The sequence below is a fragment of the Pseudorasbora parva genome, chromosome 1, assembly GCF_024679245.1.
Source record: "Pseudorasbora parva isolate DD20220531a chromosome 1, ASM2467924v1, whole genome shotgun sequence".
In the NCBI taxonomy this organism is placed as follows: Eukaryota; Metazoa; Chordata; class Actinopteri; order Cypriniformes; family Gobionidae; genus Pseudorasbora; species Pseudorasbora parva.
This window is the reverse complement of record NC_090172.1, coordinates 39,784,155-39,802,993: the sequence shown is the minus strand read 5'-3', so window position 1 is coordinate 39,802,993 and position 18,839 is coordinate 39,784,155. Positions and strand designations below refer to the sequence as shown.

The 18,839-nt window shown below is 40.5% G+C and overlaps 1 protein-coding gene across 2 annotated transcripts in view; it reads left to right on the top strand.

The window, feature by feature from the left end:
• Window positions 1-1,042: 1,042 nt before the first annotated feature.
• Window positions 1,043-18,839, top strand: part of slc9a5 (solute carrier family 9 member A5) — a 33,752-nt gene continuing 15,955 nt past the window's right edge. The window contains exons 1-3 of one of the 2 annotated variants that reach the window (XM_067440403.1): window positions 1,043-1,505; window positions 12,911-13,213; window positions 13,914-14,077. In XM_067440403.1, coding sequence (XP_067296504.1) covers window positions 1,169-1,505; window positions 12,911-13,213; window positions 13,914-14,077 — 804 coding nt within the window. In that variant the 5' untranslated portion in view covers window positions 1,043-1,168. Of the gene's footprint in view, window positions 1,506-2,144; window positions 2,277-12,910; window positions 13,214-13,913; window positions 14,078-18,839 lie in introns of those variants that run through there. The other variant, XM_067440404.1, reaches the window with a different exon arrangement.

Here is an 18,839-nt window from a genome sequence, read left to right as displayed (position 1 = left end):
CAATATTACCTAGCTAAAATCTCACCGTTCATACACGATAACAAATAATGTATATAATGAGCATATGTCAAGATGAAAACACAGATACTTACAAGGCCAAATAATGTCCTTTAATGTTTGCTGTTGCCCGTTGTTGTTCTCCGTTCTCGTCCTCCTCTTGTGTAAAAAACAATTCACTCCAACCGACAGAAATGTTTTTCGCGATATCTGCCGTTGCCAGTAGCACAGGCTACAGTTGCCATCTAGCGGTTGAGAGTTGTAATTTTTTTTTTTCATTTTTTTTTTTTTTTTTTTTCAAATATATCTAGCTTACGATTTTCTTTGACTGTCTTACATTTTAAGTGAATGTAATGCGGGACAGCAAAGCTAAAACTAATTCAAATGTTTACAAATGGGTGGGCTAAAAGCAGACTACACATAGCCCGTCCAATTCAGAGCTAAACCGTGGCTATAGATAGACCATGACATGAAATGACACATCTTGCAGATATTATTGACAATGCGAACATGATGTAATATTAACCATATCATATGCTACATTGCCAAAAACTACAATTAATCAGTTTAGTCTTTTGACTAAAAGTGGGCTACGAATAGCCGGTCTGTATAGGAGCTAAACCGTGGCTACGCACAGCTATGAATATATCTCGTTAAAGAAATGACACCAAACATCTTGTAATCACTGTTAACTTTGCTTATATGATGGAATATGATACATCTCACAAGTTATTTGGACAAACATTACATGTAACCAAATTAAAGATTCTTTTGGCTAAAAGTGGTCTACTCATAGTCGGACTATATCAGGTCTATAGTTAACCTAGACGGTGAAATGACGGCTATTGCTTGCTGGGACGTTACCAATGGAACCCTCCTTTTCTCCAGTCATTTTTAATGGGACATAGAAATGGGCTGATAACGCGAGTTTTGGAGCACACTACTGTCTGTTTTGAGGAGGATAATGAGTGACGGCTCTTTAATAAGAACCTCCTCGTGCACGAACGAATCACGTGTCCCAATACGCTAGCTGCACCTTCGCGAGTTACCGGCAAGTGGTGTGTGTGTTGATGTTGTAAACCGGTAACGGGGCGTCCCATGGAGGGCTAACCATCGCAACAGGAGTGTATAAAAGAAATGAAGATGACACGCCGTTGAACACGCCGACAAGATGCGGTGCGTGAGTTTGCTTCTGTTCATAAAGGTGGCTAGTGATGCAGCGACTGACCTTTACGTGACAGGAGCGTCGCTCTCGCCGGAGCTGGGGGTAAGCGTCGCACCTGCCGTCACATCTCCCGTCTCCTCCCGCTATATTCCTGAGGAGTACGGGCATCCCGGGGTTGCTCTCGCCCGGTCTGCGGAGGAGCCGGCGTCGCCGAGCACTGAGGACGGAGAGTCGTCTCACCATCACGGAGGAGGGTACAAGATAGTGCAGTGGGAATGGAGCTACGTGCAGACACCTTACGTTATAGCCAGCTGGCTTTTGGTGGCCAGTGTGGCGAAAATACGTAAGTTCTATAGTAACGTACATGGTGTAAGTTTTCGCTTACTCAGCGAGCCTTGTATATTCTGTAATATATCATGTTTAAAAGAAGCTTCCTCTGGCTCCGACTGTCGTTACGCGTAAAGTGTGGAAAGTTGATTATGTGAATATGAATATGTGCTGTGCGTTTTATTAAAGTGGGCCTTCGGTGCTGTGTGCTGGGCCGATGGCTGTAAAAACTGTGCGTAAAAAGCGCAAGCCACCAGCGCTTCCCTATCATTAATTGACAGACGCTGGTGGTTGCCATGGCAATAAAGCTCCTACTTTTCCTTAGAGACATATTGATACAATAATAAAACGGGCTTTTAGCTGCACCGGAGATAAGCGAAAGGCGTTTAAAAGACAGTGGTGTAACGGTAGGCTGCGTTTATCTTTTTTTTTTTTTTTTGTACCTGTAATTTTCGTGACTGTTTTTGCAAACCCCGTAACGCCCCGCGAGATATTTATTTGGACTGTGAGGTCCCAGTGTTCCCGCCGTCCGCCGAACCACTGGTATATCTCCAAAAGGCGAAGTGACGGCGAAGTCTGATTGGCTATGGGTATTATTCGGTAGGCTATAAATCTTTCCATCATCAGTCTCACGCCGTGGCTGTGTTGTGGTAATGGGATGGAAAGTTCGATTCATGAGCACGAATCGGTTCTTTCGAATAGTTTATTACAAAGAATGAATGGGTTTAAATAAACTATTCGTTTATTCTTGTTGAATACGTCATCATCATGTGGTCCCACTCCCTGTGTAAGTATGTTGTTCCAGTAGCTATTTATCGCCTTTTTATTAGCCTACGTTTGATTGGCAATTCTGTTTATATCTACACATTTTCAATTTCAGTTTGTTGCATCTGGCTTTGTTTTTTATAATTTGAAAACAATATTTTGCACTTACAACGCTAAAATAATTTCTTGGCATAACCTGATAGCCAGCACCCCCACTTTTGAAAAAATCCTAAGAAATGCATACTCAGACTAAAACAGATACAGTTCATGAATCCTTTGCACTAAAAGCATAATTACGCTCTCATTTGAAAGCAGACACATGGCAGTTTACTGTAATCATAATTATAAAATATTAATATTAATCAAAATTATAATAATTGTATAATCAAAAATAGCTATAATTAGCATCAAACTTTTGTAAAGTTATTAGAAATGTATTTGTATGAAATATCTTAATGAAAAAAAAATTGAAGTTGGCTTTGGAGCAATCTAGAAATGCACTTGAGCTAACGCCACAAGTCTGACCATGTTATATTTCAAATCCGAAGATGATTAGTCTAAAACTCTGAATTTTATTCAATGTTTTACAAGATCATGTCATATGATTTTTATTTTGAGATTTCTCTAAAATATCAACTGATGTTTATTGCCATGTCTTCTAAGCTTTCATTAAGTCTATTGCCTCTATTGTTTTGAGGTGAAAACTGCCCCATTCAGTTTGTCCCCAGCACACATTCACACCTCTGCGACCTGGTTGTGGCTATAATAATGATTCCTTTGTCTGCATTGTATTTACTAACGACTCTCTATTCAAACCTAATTTCTAAATCAAACCTTTACATTTCAAAAATTTTCATAAAAATAAAATATTTGCTCAGTGGCAGGTGCATCTTAGGGCAAACTAGCATGTTAGCTTAGCACACTAGCAAAACAACAATCTATCAGATTAAAATCATGTTGTATTAAAAACGTACTTCATATCGGTTTATACTTTATAAGTCAAGTGTTTTATATAACGATCTGTGATCTCATGTGGCTTCGGGTCAAAAAAACTGACAGAAAATAAAAAATGATACAAGCCATGTCGGATAGCATTGTATTATAAATATAATATATTATGAAATCACCCAACATAGCATAAAGAACACAGACCAACCATATATTGTCGCTATTGTGTGTTTATTGTCTTAAAACGTTAGCCTAACAAGCCAGACCCACATCAAGATGTTTGGTCTGGAAACTCACCATAGACAGGGCTCAATCCGAGGGGCGGGATTAACGGTTGTCTTTCAAACTCCCTCTGCACGCGATAGGATAGCGCTACCACCAACCAGAGCAACTAAGGTGAAACAGAGCTTGTTGATAGATTAAACATTCGCCGTATCCGGTCGGCAAAACTCCGTCCGAACACATCTTCCCTTTTTAAGAATGACTTCAGTGCCGTTCTTTGTTCTTTTCTCAGAGAAAAGCTTAACTCCCAGTCTTCCTGAGTCGTGTTCAAAGCTAATTTGAAAGACTGCCGTTCGCCAGTTTCTGTGTTTACTAGAAGCACACAAACGCAACTTGGCCGTCGTCATTATGGCCCCGCCCACAGACTCTATACACGATGTGATTGACCTGGTAAGAGTTTGGCGATTACAGCTCAGAAGGGTATTGAGAGTTACTAAACGACACTCACGGGCAGATTAGATTTGCTGCCGCTAGGGTGCGTCTAGATTACTAGGCTATTAAAACGTGTCTATCTGCGTGAAATAGTGATCTGACGATCTCTGGAAGCTGTTTGTTTATGTCAGATAGTTCCTGAAATGTCACATGGTTTGTCTGTTCTTCACTTGCCATATATGGACTAATTGTTCAGTAGTACAGCTTGCCAGCGCCCTCCGGCTGCCAGTATGAGTCTACAGCGCTCATAATGATACATCCTCAGATTTTGGATAAAGATTGAATAAATAATACTCCTCTGTATAGAAATTTGACTCAAACATATGACAATCTATCAATATTTGTCCATATCTGCACACATTTAAACTAAAAGCCCTGAGGGATGTTGTTTTGTCGAGTGTCTTCATGACGACCACAGAGGAGTTTTTTATGAATGGGAGCAAATGACGTGCATATTACAACCAAAAGGTACCGACGCCGATCATTATATTCATAACTCCTGGCACATATTAACACATTACGGTCACTATAAGACTTTAAGAGAATAAAACAGAGGTAAAAAATAATAATTAAACTTTAGTCTTAGATCTTTTTAATGATGTATAGTTTGTCAAGGTAATTACTTACATCTGACAAAGCTTCAGCACGTCCACGTCCTCGCAGACCGTAAGAGGTTTTAAAGGATTTTTGCATGTTTTAATAAAATGTGCATGAATAAAACTTAAATCATAACATCAGGTTGTAATAATTTCCAGTAGACTACTTTTAATTATTAATGTTAGTTTTTGCTATTTGTGCATCCTTCAACTCACTAAAAAATATTTTTTTCTTCACATTTTTTTTGCATAAATCTATTAATTAACTTCAGTCCCAAAACTACTAAATGTTTAAAAAGGAATCAGGATTTTAATTAAAAGTGATAGTGGACTGGATTTTTATCACAGTCTTGGACATGTCAAAGGCTGGCTGTTTTTCATGTCATGGCTGTTTTTGCCCCATTGACTTCCATTATATGACATTATTTGATTGCAAAGCCATTACTCCATATATTCATGCATTTTTAATTGTTGATGGTTTTCCCTGTTGGGAGGAGGTAAAATTTGTCATTTTTACTGTTGATCACCAGATGGCACCATTAACCCTTTAGATAGGCCTGTACAAAAAAAAAGAACAAAAAAAAGCTTAGTTTAAAAGCGTTTTCCAAAGTGTTTTCCACCCAAATCAGTGACATAATTTATGAACTTGGCAGTTAAAGAGTTAAGGGTGCACTATGCAACTTTCCGTCCACTGGAGGGCACCTATTCTAAACAAAGGCGTAGTTTGAGCTTGATAGTTTGAAGTTTGAGCGCAGTATCTTGTGGTCTTCACCTCACAGCAGGTGGAAAATAAGACACTGGCAGATATCATGTTGATGGATGCGGTTATTAACGTTACTGTAGTGTAAAGCAGAGCAGGACAGAGTGTTGAGGAGCTGAGCATGGCCGCTGGAGCGATTGTTATACAAGCACACGGCTCGTGAGTACCGGGACTTTTATTATGACTCCCTCGAACGCTATGCTGAAACGTCCCAGGTCTTTGGTTAAAATAGCAATTTTCTCACAATTTACAAATAGTTGGAAACATTTGGGATATTGTAAGTACTTAACTGAACCAAATATATAACACTGGCCTAGTGGTTTTTGGATATTTTACTGCAAAAATACTACATAGTGCACCTTTAAAATCCTGATTTTTGTTTTTAAACATATAGTAGCTTTGATCAGGACTGAGGTTAATTAATAGATTTATGCAAAAAAAAATTAGGAAAAAAATATTAATCTGATACATTTTTACAGCAGTTTAATTTAGTGGATGTTTTTTTTTCATCCATGAAAATAAAGAAAGGGTAGTGAATTTGCCCACAGTTTATCGTTGAGTTTGTGAAAGTTTTCAAAGCATTTTCCCAAAATATGTATAGATTTTTTTGGTCACCAAAAAATCATTCCATTTGCTGAAACACAGAAAGTTGTGGCCAAATTAAGACTCCAAAGCACCCGATAGTGTAAACATGAAACATCCCCAAGAGAACATAAGGATCAAGTAACTTTTTGTCAAATTCATCATTCAAATTCTCAGTTCACTACAAATAGGCTTCTGCTATCATCATCTATTCTCTGCTCGTTACGAATTAGATGGATCTCGTTTTGTGAGTTAAACTGCTCAATTTGTTCTATTTGTGAATTTTGGCCTCTTTTGTGAGCCGGTTCCCTGAAAAGATCCGACTCATGAGAATGATTTCATCACGTGAGAGCTCTATGTTGTTCTTTTGAGCTGCAATGCGAAAGTCCACAGTGTTTGATTAGTGCCATCAGTAGGCCTGTAATCAAAAGATATCTCTAGGACAAAACAGCATTATCGGTTGGAAATGAAACAAATTACATGATATTGTGCATTAATAAACTGGTTATTGAAGATTTTATGTAGAATTAGGATTTGAGAACAAAATGGAAAATGGAAAAAAAATGGTTGTATGTTTTGTGTAGATCACAAAAATACATACAGCACATGAAGTATAGGCTACACAAAATGTACTACCTCTACCTCCTATATTTGCTTGTGTGGGTGTCTCTCAGGCGTCCCTCCAGCTTGTATTTTTGGCTAAGACATGCAGTTACATCAGATCGTTTAGCTCAATCATCTGTTTCTCCGTGATTCAATTGCCACAGTAACACCATAAAAATTAATTTTGAAAATGTGTCTTGCATCTGAAGAAAGTAGCACTATCTAAAGCACCTGTGCAGTTTTCAGATGACTTGGAAGTGCTGAGTAAGTAAGTACACTGCCTGAATAGGTGAGAGCAGTGCAAAATTCCATTGGGTTACAGGTAAAGTGTTTTAATAGTATAACCTTGAATTATAGCATCATTATAGTCTGCATCTATTGATCTATTGCGATAGATAGATAGATAGATAGATAGATAGATAGATAGATAGATAGATAGATAGATAGATAGATAGATAGATAGATAGATAGATAGATAGATAGATAGATAGATAGATAGATAGATAGATAGATAGATAGATAGATAGATAGATAGATAGATAGATAGATAGATAGATAGATAGAAGGTTGCATTCTGTCACATGCCTGTCCTGTCTTGTGTGCACATGTGGGTTCTGTCATGTCTTGCATGTGCTACTGTCAACCCCACCCTTCTTGTTATCTGATTATTGGTTTATTTGCCCCACCTGTTCTCCCTCATTATCTGCCTTGTTTGTTCCCTTTATAATCTCCTTGTGTTTGTCAGTCTGTGTTGGATCCTTGTGTAATGTCTGCATCTTCCGTCCTCCCCGTGATTCTGTTGGTTTGTTTAAGTTTGTATTTATATTATTCTATTATTTGTTTTTCCCCCTCGTGGGTTTTGTTTTGAGTTTATGTTTTGTTTTTGTAAATAAATCATCTTTTTTCTGCACTTGAGTCCTCGCACCCTTTTCCCTTGTCTGTGACGTGACAGAAGGATCCAACCATAGAGGACTCAGCAAGAGGATTGTTTATTTTTGTTGTTTGCTCTTTGAACTATGGAGCTAACCAGGCACGTACAGGTGATGCGGCAGGTGAACTCTAAATACATCCGCCAACAGGGGGCGGGTGTAAGAGAGTTCGCCTGCAAATTCCTTATTGAGGTGCATCACCTGTACCTCAATGAGACAGAGAAGGCAGAGGTGTTTAACCTCTGCCTGGACATGCCTCTCAGCCCCATGGAGGTTGAGAGAATGGGAACCCCGGACTTTTGGGAGTTTGTGGAACAGCTGGACTCCAGTCCCTCTAGGACCAGGGGCTGGATAGCTCCGGTGGTTCCTGTTCCAGTGGCCCCAGTTCCAGTGGCCCAAGCTCCGGTGGTCTCTAAAAGGAGGAGGAGAAGGAAGGCTCCCTCCGTGCCTGTTCTTGTGGTCCCAGCTCCAGTGGTCCCTGTGCCGGTGGTCCCAGTGCCGGCGGATCGCATGCCGGTGGTCCCAGTACCGGCGGATCGTGTTCCGGTGGTCCCGATTCCGGTGGATCGTGTTCCGGTGGTCCCTGTGCCGGTGGACCGTGTTCCGGTGGTCCCTGTGCCGGTTGTCCCTGTGCCGGTGGATCGTGTTCTGGTGGTCCCTGTGCCGGTGGATCGTGTTCCGGTGGTCCCTGTGCCGGTGGATCGTGTTCCGGTGGTCCCTGTGCCGGTGGATCGTGTTCCGGTGGTCCCTGTGCCGGTGGATCGTGTTCTGGTGGTCCCTATTCCGGTGGATCGTGTTCCGGAGGTCCCTGTACCGGTAGATCGTGTTCCGGTGGTCTCTATTCCGGTGGATCGTGTTCCGGTGGTCCCGATGCCGGTGGTCTCTGTTCCGGTGGATAGTGTTCCGGTGGTCCCTGTGCTGGTGGATCGCATTCCGGTGGACGCCGCTGGGCCGGAGATGCCTCCCAGGCGTCCTGCTCTCACCGCACCTCCCAGGCGTCCTGCTCTCACCGCGCCTCCCAGGCGTCCAGCTCTCACCGCGCCTCCCAGGCGTCCAGCTCTCACCGCGCCTCCCAGGCGTCCAGCTCTCACCGCGCCTCCCAGGCGTCCAGCTCTCACCGCGCCTCCCAGGCGTCCAGCTCTCACCGCGCCTCCCAGGCGTCCAGCTCTCACCGCGCCTCCCAGGCGTCCAGCTCTCACCGCGCCTCCCAGGCGTCCTGCTCTCCGTGCGCCGCTGAGGCGTCCTGCTCTCCGTGCGCCGCTGAGGCGTCCTGCTCTCCGTGCGCCGCTGAGGCGTCCTGCTCTCCGTGCGCCGCTGAGGCGTCCTGCTCTCCGTGCGCCGCTGAGGCGTCCTGCCCTCCGTGCGCCGCTGAGGCGTCCTGCCCTCCGTGCGCCGCTGAGGCGTCCTGCCCTCCGTGCGCCGCTGAGGCGTCCTGCCCTCCGTGCGCCGCTGAGGCGTCCTGCCCTCCGTGCGCCGCTGAGGCGTCCTGCCCTCCGTGCGCCGCTGAGGCGTCCTGCCCTCCGTGCGCCGCTGAGGCGTCCTGCCCTCCGTGCGCCGCTGAGGCGTCCTGCCCTCCGTGCGCCGCTGAGGCGTCCTGCCCTCCGTGCGCCGCTGAGGCGTCCTGCCCTCCGTGCGCCGCTGAGGCGTCCTGCCCTCCGTGCGCCGCTGAGGCGTCCTGCCCTCCGTGCGCCGCTGAGGCGTCCTGCTCTCCGTGCGCCGCCCTGGGTGCCTGAACTTTTTGTTTTCCTCATGTGTCCCTTGTTGACCCCTCCCTTGTCTGTTCCTTCCTTGTCTGTTTCTCCTGTCCCTCCCGTGCCCCCCTGGTCAGTCCCTCCCGTGCCCCCCTGGTCTGTCCCTCCCGTGCCCCCCTGGTCTGTCCCTCCCGTGCCCCCCTGGTCTGTCCCTCCCGTGCCCCCCTGGTCTGTCCCTCCCATGCCCCCCTGGTCTGTCCCTCCCGTGCCCCCCTGGTCTGCCCCGCCCGTCCTGCCCTGGTCTGTCCCTCCCGCCCCGCCCTGGTCTGTCCCTCCCGCCCCGCCCTGGTCTGTCCCTCCCGTCCCTCCCTGGTCTGTCCCGCCCGTCCCTAGTGGAGCGTCTGGTAGCCGCTCCTTAAGGAGGGGGTAATGTCACATGCCTGTCCTGTCTTGTGTGCACATGTGGGTTCTGTCATGTCTTGCATGTGCTACTGTCAACCCCACCCTTCTTGTTATCTGATTATTGGTTTATTTGCCCCACCTGTTCTCCCTCATTATCTGCCTTGTTTGTTCCCTTTATAATCTCCTTGTGTTTGTCAGTCTGTGTTGGATCCTTGTGTAATGTCTGCGTCTTCCGTCCTCCCCGTGATTCTGTTGGTTTGTTTAAGTTTGTATTTATATTATTCTATTATTTGTTTTTCCCCCTCGTGGGTTTTGTTTTGAGTTTATGTTTTGTTTTTGTAAATAAATCATCTTTTTTCTGCACTTGAGTCCTCGCACCCTTTTCCCTTGTCTGTGACGTGACACATTCAGAATACACTCTTCTCAAACATTCATACTTGCATCCATAATACAGCTAGTTGGAATCATGGAGGTGATACAAAGCACAATCCCCTTCTACTACACACACTTTAACTTAATGATTGACCTGTTCTAATGTTAATAAAGATATTCATAATAGAATGGCACTCCACTCTATGCTCATAATTAGCTGTGCAAAAGTTCTCTCCCGGTCTGACTCTGAAAACGAAGGGTGTCGGATTAATTGGGTTTAATATCCTTTCATTATGGCTGTAATTATATGTGGACTGTGTTTTGAAAGCTTAGGGCAAGTAATAATTTAAAAGCAGGAGATCTTGTGATAGAAATGATTCACACATATGAAGGTCTCCTCTATTGTGAGGCTGGAGTGGCACACGAGTTTTATGCATAAGTGAATGGAATGAATCACTAGCGCTCTCATAAAAAAAAACATTTGTCTGTGTGTATTTTTATGTGTATATATCTAAGCATATGCATCAGAATATTTATTTAGTGTTTGTGTGTGTACACATGTGTTTGTGCAGGTGTCCAGTATGTTTTTTTGGATGTATGTCAGTGTTTTTCTGTCCTTGTGAATGACTCATGGTGAGCGGTGATTGTTATGTTTCTTGGCAGAGGTGAGCACTGTTTTTCCTCCTCCACAGGATTACTCTGATCATGGAAACATTAATAATTAGTGCCATTAGAATCTCTTATTATGCCGTAATTTGTTGTGATTTTACACATTTCATGAGGATTGCTTGTAGAACTGGAGGCCAGTCTGTGCCTTGATTATCTTTGTTTAATCAGTTATATTAATCAACATCATTTTCACTAATATCTCTCCATTGAAGCATCTTACGATCTATCAAATCCCCCTTTGTCCACATAAACACTACTTTAAAGTGGTTTCTGTTAAGCATAGGCCTGCCAGAGGAACCCGAGCATAGGGTTTTTGCAGTGTGATTGCTCCTCATCTTATAATGCTTTGTACGTCATTTGATATGTCTGACTTATGAATGGACACTCGTCCTGTGGAAATATTGTGATGAATTCTAGGAGATGCTCCATACAACCACAGTAAAGTCTTGCATTTAATTGACAAATGTAGTATGCAGTCACCTTGTTCAGTTCTTGGCCATTTTTTAATGCTCTGCAAGCTAATAAGCTGCAGTATGAGATTGATGTTTTACTGTGACTCAGTATTTGTCACTGGAAGTCATTGTACGTTAGAATGGTGTTGTGTAACATTTCATCTGAAACCATGGTATGGAATTACAGCACCTGTAACTTATAAACTACTCTTTAAATGAGGATGGTTTGGCTGCTGTGGGCAATGATGATTCTTTCTATGCACTCTGTTAGGTGTGTTCTATTCTATGCATTTGGTTGTCTCTGGCAAGTGCATCTTACTGCAATAAACACAACAAAAAATGTCTTTACCCTTTTAAAAGGATAGTTCACCCTTAAAAATTGTATTACCATGTGAAAAGGCCTTTATTAACCCCCTGAAGCTGTACGGATTACTTTTATAATGGATGGATGCATTTTTTGGGCTTCAAATTTTGGGCTGGCTTTATAAAGCTTAAATTAGCCAATAGCCAGGACATACAGGTCCTTCTAAAAAAATTAGCATATTGTGATAAAGTTCATTATTTTCCATAATATAATGATACAAATTTAACTTTCATATATTTTAGATTCATTGCACTCCAACTGAAATATTTCAGGTCTTGCATTGTTTTAATGATTTTGGCATACAGCTCATGAAACCCAAAATTCCTATCTCAAAAAATTAGCATATTTCATCCGACCAATAAAAGAAAAGTGTTTTTAATACAAAAAAAGTCAACCTTCAAATAATTATGTTCAGTTATGCACTCAATACTTGGTCGGGAATCCTTTTGCAGAAATGACTGCAAACATGGCACTCCAGACCATCACTGACTGTGGGTACTTGACACTGGACTTCAGGCATTTTGGCATTTCCTTCTCCCCAGTCTTCCTCCAGACTCTGGCACCTTGATGTCCGAATGACATGCAAAATTTCCTTTCATCCGAAAAAAGTTATTTGGACCACTGAGCAACAGTCCAGTGCTGCTTCTCTGTAGCCCAAAAGTGGCTTGACCTGGGGAATGCGGCACCTGTAGCCCATTTCCTACACACGCCTGTGAACGGTGGCTCTGGATGTTTCTACTCCAGACTCAGTCCACTGCTTCCGCAGGTCCCCCAAGGTCTGGAATCGGTCCTTCTCCACAATTTTCCTCAGGGTCCGGTCACCTCTTCTCGATGTGCAGCGTTTTTGCCACACTTTTCCCTTGCTACAGACTTCCCACTGAGGTGCCTTGATACAGCACTCTGGGAACAGCCTATTCGTTCAGAAATTTCTTTCTGTGTCTTACCCTCTTGCTTGAGGGTGTCAATGACGGCCTTCTGGACAGCAGTCAGGTCGGCAGTCTTACCCATGATTGCGGTTTTGAGTAATGAACCAGGCTGGGAGTTTTTAAAAGCCTCAGGAATCTTTTGCAGGTGTTTAGAGTTAATTAGTTGATTCAGATGATTAGGTTAATAGCTCGTTTTCATGATATGCTAATTTTTTGATATGCTAATATTTTGAGAATTTTGGGTTTTCATGAGCTGTATGCCAAAATCATCAGTATTAAAACAATAAAAGACCTGAAATATTTCAGTTGGTGTGCAATTAATCTAAAATATATGAAAGTTTAATTTTTATCATTACATTATGGAAAATAATGAACTTTATCAAAATATGCTAATTTTTTGAGAAGGACCTGTATATAAGTCCGATTATATTAATTTTTTGGTTAGTAAGTTACTAGTGCACTACATGAATGCACTGTATCTACAGTATGTGTAAATGCAGTTCAAGTCAGTTTGAGCTTATGTTTACTATGTTTATGTTTATGTTTATATTTGTATACATTTAAATTATGGTACATTTTTGTATGATAGTGAATGACAAGATAATATCTCTCATGCATTGTCTCTTTTCTCTGCTCTGCCATCTTCAGTATTCCACTTCTCTCAGCGTTTTACCACAGCGGTCCCGGAGAGCTGTATGCTGATACTGCTGGGTCTGGTTCTGGGAGCTGTGGTTCTTATCGCCAGCAAAAAGCAGCCTTACCAACTGGACCCAGGGCTCTTTTTCCTCTTTCTTCTGCCAACTATAGTGGGGGATGCTGGATATTTTATGCCATCACGACTCTTCTTCGACAACCTGGGGGCCATTTTGATGTACGCTGTAGTTGGCACATTGTGGAATGCCTTCTGCACTGGATTCTGTCTATATGGAGTCAAGATGGCAGGGGTCATTGGTGAGTTATTATGGGGTGTCAGTTAAAACTAATGGAACCAAATATGAATTATTTTAAATGATCATAGATCATACAGTGCTGTAGTCATGTAGGTGGAATATTTCCTCTGGCACTCCTGATGTACTGATGACAAAGCTACTTGTTTTCAACCTTTTAATTAACATAAATGAAGAGTGTGTCAAGCCAATTAAAACAATAAAACTTGATTCATTTTGTGTTTCCAGACATTTTGAGATCTATGTGTTCCTTAAAATAAAAACAAGCTATTTTGAGAAATCAAATTCAAATAAGAGATATTATTTTAGTTTTTTAAATGCTTTTTAGCTTCTTAATTAAGATTCTTAAACCCTCCTTGGAAGTTCACTGATGCCCCCTAGTGGGTCCTGACCCCTGCTTTAAGTAAAGCAACAAAGAGTTTGAGGCCTTCTGTTACTGTGATTTTAATTTCTTAATACTTGTATAAAATATAGACAACCACAATACTGTAATAGACAGGAGTGTTTAATAAAGAATTAAATGTATTAATTATTATAATTTGTAACAATAAGTTATTTATTACTGCTAAGATACAGGTTATATATATTGCATTCAGCCAGATTTTTAACTGCTACCCCACAACACTAGGGCTGTGATGTGGTCAAATTGATTGTAATTATTGACTGCAGCTTGTTTTTTCGTGTGTGTGTGTGTGTGTGTGCAGATGAAAAAGTAGATGCAGGTTTGATGGAATTCTTGTTGTTTGGAGCTCTGATCTCGGCTGTGGATCCTGTAGCAGTGATCGCTGTGTTTGAAGAAGTCCATGTGAATGAGACACTCTTCATCATCGTCTTCGGCGAGTCTCTGCTCAATGATGCTGTCACTGTGGTGAGTCTTAGTTAATCATCAAAAGAAATTGCGTTGACTGTGCAAGCATGTCTACATGACTAACACGCTACTAGCAGAGTGTAACGGTCAGTGTTAGGAGTGAGGAAAAGCACTACTGTTCAAAAGTTTCAGGGCGGTACATAAAAATATGTGTTTTAGAAAAAAGTCTCATTCTCAAACAGGCTGCATTTATTTGATTAAAATTACAGTAAAATATATTGTGAAATATTATTACAATTGAAATGTATTGTTTTCTGTTTTAATATTTTTATGTGTATTTTACTAATTTATTCCTGTGATGGCAAAGCTAATTTTTGTTGTTGAAAGACCATGTGTCTTCAGTGTCACATGGTACTTCAGAAATCATCCTCAAACATATTAAACAGCACAACTGCTTTCATCATGCTATCATCCTTTTGTAACCATGTAAAAGCCTTTAATTTGAATGCTTTCCTGTAGAATATTATATTCTATTAAGTTTTGTTGGTAACACTTTAGAAAACTGATCAATCATTAATGAATAACTAAACAGGAACAAGTGACTAATGCAGTATTAATACTCTAGTAACTGCTACTAACTAACAAGAAACTTTACGATTAATAAATGAGTTGATAATAGTGCTTAGTTGAATTTGGTAGTTCAATATTAGCTAATCAATAACTACTATTTTTTCATACCTCACAAAAGATGACTAAGAACTACTATATACAGGTTCATAATTAATATTAATAATGTATAATTAATTCTAAAGTGAAGGTAATGGTCACCCCTAGCGGGTTACCATTACCTTAACTTTAGAATTAATTATATGACTCAAGTGTTAGTACATCCTTCTAAGGGAACTACTAATTTGGATCAATATTTGAAAGTGAAAAACATAATAACACTCTAGTAGTGACTGAAGTCATTGTCAACTTTTGATGTTTTTGATACTGATCCAAAAAATGATTCCAAAAAAGTTCCAATAAACTTATATTTTATTCACAATAGAATATAGATAACATATCAAATGTTGGAAGTGAGACATTTTGAAATGCCATGCCAAATATTGGCTTATTTTGGATTTCATGAGAGCTACACATTCCAAAAAAGTTGGGAAATGTACATATAAGGAACAGCTGGAGGACCAATTTGCAATGTATTAGGTCAATTGGCAACATGATTGGGTATAAAAAGAGCCTCTTAAAGTAGCAGTGTCTCTCAGAAGTCAAGATGGGCAAAGGATCACCAAATCCCCAATGCATAATATAATCCAAAGATTCAGAGAATCTGGAACAATCTCTGTTTGTAAGGGTCAAGACCAGAAAACCACACTGGATGCCCGTGATCTTTGGGCACTTAGACGGCACTGCATCACATACAGGAATGCTACTCTAATGGAAATCACAACATGGGCTTAAGAATACTTCCAGAAAACAGTCGGTGAACACAATCCACCGTGCCATTCACTGTTGCTAGCTAAATCTCTATAGGTCAAAATAGAAGCCATAACTAAACATGATCCAGAAGTGCAGATGTTTTCTCCGGGCCAAGGCTCATTTAAAATGGACTGTGGCAAAGTGGAAAACTGTTCTGTGGTCGGATGAAGAAAAAAATTTTTTTTTTTGGAAAAATGGGACGCAATGTCATCCAGACTAAAGAAGACAAGGACAACCCAAGTGTTTTATCAGCGCTCAGTTAAGAAGCTGTTACACATGTTATACATGTATAATGGTATGGGGTTGCATAAGTGTTTGTGGCATGGGCAGCTTACACATCTAGAAAGGCACTTTCAGTGCCAAAAGGTATATCCAAGTTCTGCTTGGGAAGCAAGTTCTAGATGGGCGCATACAACATAAGCTCCCATCCAGATGTCGTCTCTTTAAGGGAAGACCTTACATTTTCCAACATGACAATGCCAGACCACTTACTGCATCAATTACAACATCATGGCTGCGAAGAAGAAAGATCCGGGTACTGAAATGGCCAGCCTGCAGTCCATATCTTTTACCCATAGAAAACATTTGGAACATCATAAAGAGGAAGATGCGACAAAGAAGACCTAAGACAGTTAAGCAACAAGAAACCCGTATTAGACACGAATGGGACAACCTTCATATTCCTAAACTTGAGCAACTTGTCTCCTCAGTCCCCAGACATTTGCAGACTGTTATAAAAAGAAGAGGGGATGCCACACAGTGGTAAACATGGCTTTGTCACAACTTTTTAAAGATGTGTTAATGCCATGCAATTTAAAATCAACTTATTTTTTTAAAAAATATATATTTTTTAAATGTAAAATGATTTTCTCAGTTTAAACATTTGATATGTCATCTGTGTTATATTCTGAATAAAATATGGAAATTTGAAACATCACTGCATTCTGTTTTTATTCACAATTTGTACAGTGTCGCAACTTTTTTGGAATCGGGTTTGTAGAAGGATGAAGTAACACTTGATTAATACTAGTGGGTTACTATTACCTGCACTTTACAATTAATTCAATATTATGCATTATTCATGTTAATTAGGAACCTGTATGAAGTCATTCTTAGTAGTCCTTTGTAAGGTATGAAAAAATGGTTGGAATTAATGAACTAATAGTGAACTACCACATTCAACTCAGCACTACTTACACATTTTTTTTATCAGAGTATATTAGTTAATAGCAGTTACTTTAGTGTCAATATTGCATTACTCATTTGTTCCTGTGTAGTTATTCATTAATGATGAATTAGTATTCTAAAGTGTTACCGTTTCGTTTTTTAATTCTCCCAAATTATTATTAATTATAATTTTTGTATTTAAGTCATTGTACAGTACCAAAGACAATTCTGACATAAGTGACCTGTACTTTATTTATTTATTTGAGAGTAATAGTTAGCGTCAGGATTTTGAAGCCTCAAGGAAAGCTCAAGGTAGTTGAGGAAAATCTCTATCCTTCTATGTTCTCTGTTCACTCGCATTTCAGTTGTTATGGTAACCTTACACAAGAACACTCTGCTGTAGTGCTGACATGATTATGTTATAAGACATTGCCAAAAGTCATTTAGTTCCTCTGGAGAAGCAAATCGATAGTAAATGACTTAGGCTTAGGCATTGCCACTGAATTATCCAAACCATTTCCCCTCTTTCTCCCCCGTATTTTTTATATAATTACTTTAGGGACAACAGTAGCTTCTGCTTAGAGATAAGCTGATTTAGTGTTAATTGTTTATACTACATAATATTGTTGGGATTAGATTTAGTTTCGATATCTAATCCTCAAAACTATGAAGTTCTTTCTTGAGCAAAGAATGGTTTGTGTTGACTGTATGTTCATTGGTATACCAGGTCATTCCCATTCATTTGTTTATATCCCACTTGTTGACCCATGTGTAGAGGATTACTCCCAATAACTTCACCTTAATCTGCCCTACTACATTTCAACATCACCTCATCTAGAATGTGAAAGCATGGACATAGCATCTATGGCATCTCCCAAGGTTTATTTTTCTCCATCATGCCCTGATTTTACACTAAAATTTAGATCTAATTTTACAACTAAATATCCAAATAAAAGGATTTACTTAATTAACTGTATCAACTATATTACTGATCTGCCCACATTATTTGCTATATGACAAAAATGAAATGAGCTGAGGACATCACCGTTTTCTCCAGAGCAGCTATACAGCCGAATCAAATGTTGTTGCAATGTTTTCCTGTTTAACACAGTGAAGCTGCTTTGAAACAATCGCCATTGTAAAAGTGCTATATACGTAAATAAAGTTGACTTGATCTGACTATGCCATAATGCCATTAAGATGATTATTCTTCACTGGTGTTGAGGCTTTAGCAGTGTCAATGCAGGAATAGTTTTCAGTTGCAGTCTTCATGTGCTGATTATGTTTCAGTTTTTTTGTACACAAAAATTTAATCTCAGTTAATATAATGCAATACAAAAAATTGCATAGTGATTTTTTTTAAAGGGATAGGTCACACAAAATGTATTTAATTTAAATTTAATTACCCTAGTGCCGTTTCCAATCTGCATCACTTTCTTTCTTCTGAGGGACAGTGATTTGTTGTCTGGAATGGTAACTAAAACACTTTGTCTAAAAATATTATTTAATATATCTTCTCTTTTCTATAAAACAAGTCATATAGGGTTGGAACAACATGAGGGAAAGGATATTGTCAGAATTCGTTATTTCTATTATTTTATTTTAAGTAGACTAAGACAGTGGTTCTCAACCTTTTTGACTTTAAGCCCCACTTTTTCCAAATTTATATATAACTTTTTTATTAAACCCTATCATTTTCTTTTGTCCTCTTTATGTTACTGCTTTTTGAGCCAGGTTGTTAGAAGATATTTATCTTAAAGGTCCAGTTTTTCGCGTGTTTTCGAAGCTTTGATTATGTTTACACTGTGCACTATAACATGAGTTCATGTTTCGCGTGTAAAAAAACACAGTATTTTTCACACAATTGACTTATCTGTACAGCGCTGTTTCCTCTGTCCTAAAAATGGCCTGATGATTTCCTTGTTCTATGAAGTCCCTCCTTCAGAAATACTTAACGAGTTCTGATTGGGCCAGCGCTTCCCGTGTTGTGATTGGACAGCAGCTTAGCGCACTTTGCCCGGAAAGGTCCCGCCTCTTACCATAACGGGGAGATTCAAAAGCTGAATGCGCGCTCTTCTCCACGTGGGAGAGCAACAAGACCACGCCCCCTATTTTGCGTGTTCTTGTGGGCGGAGGGTTAGTCAACAAACGGTTCTAGTGACGTCACTCATGAAGG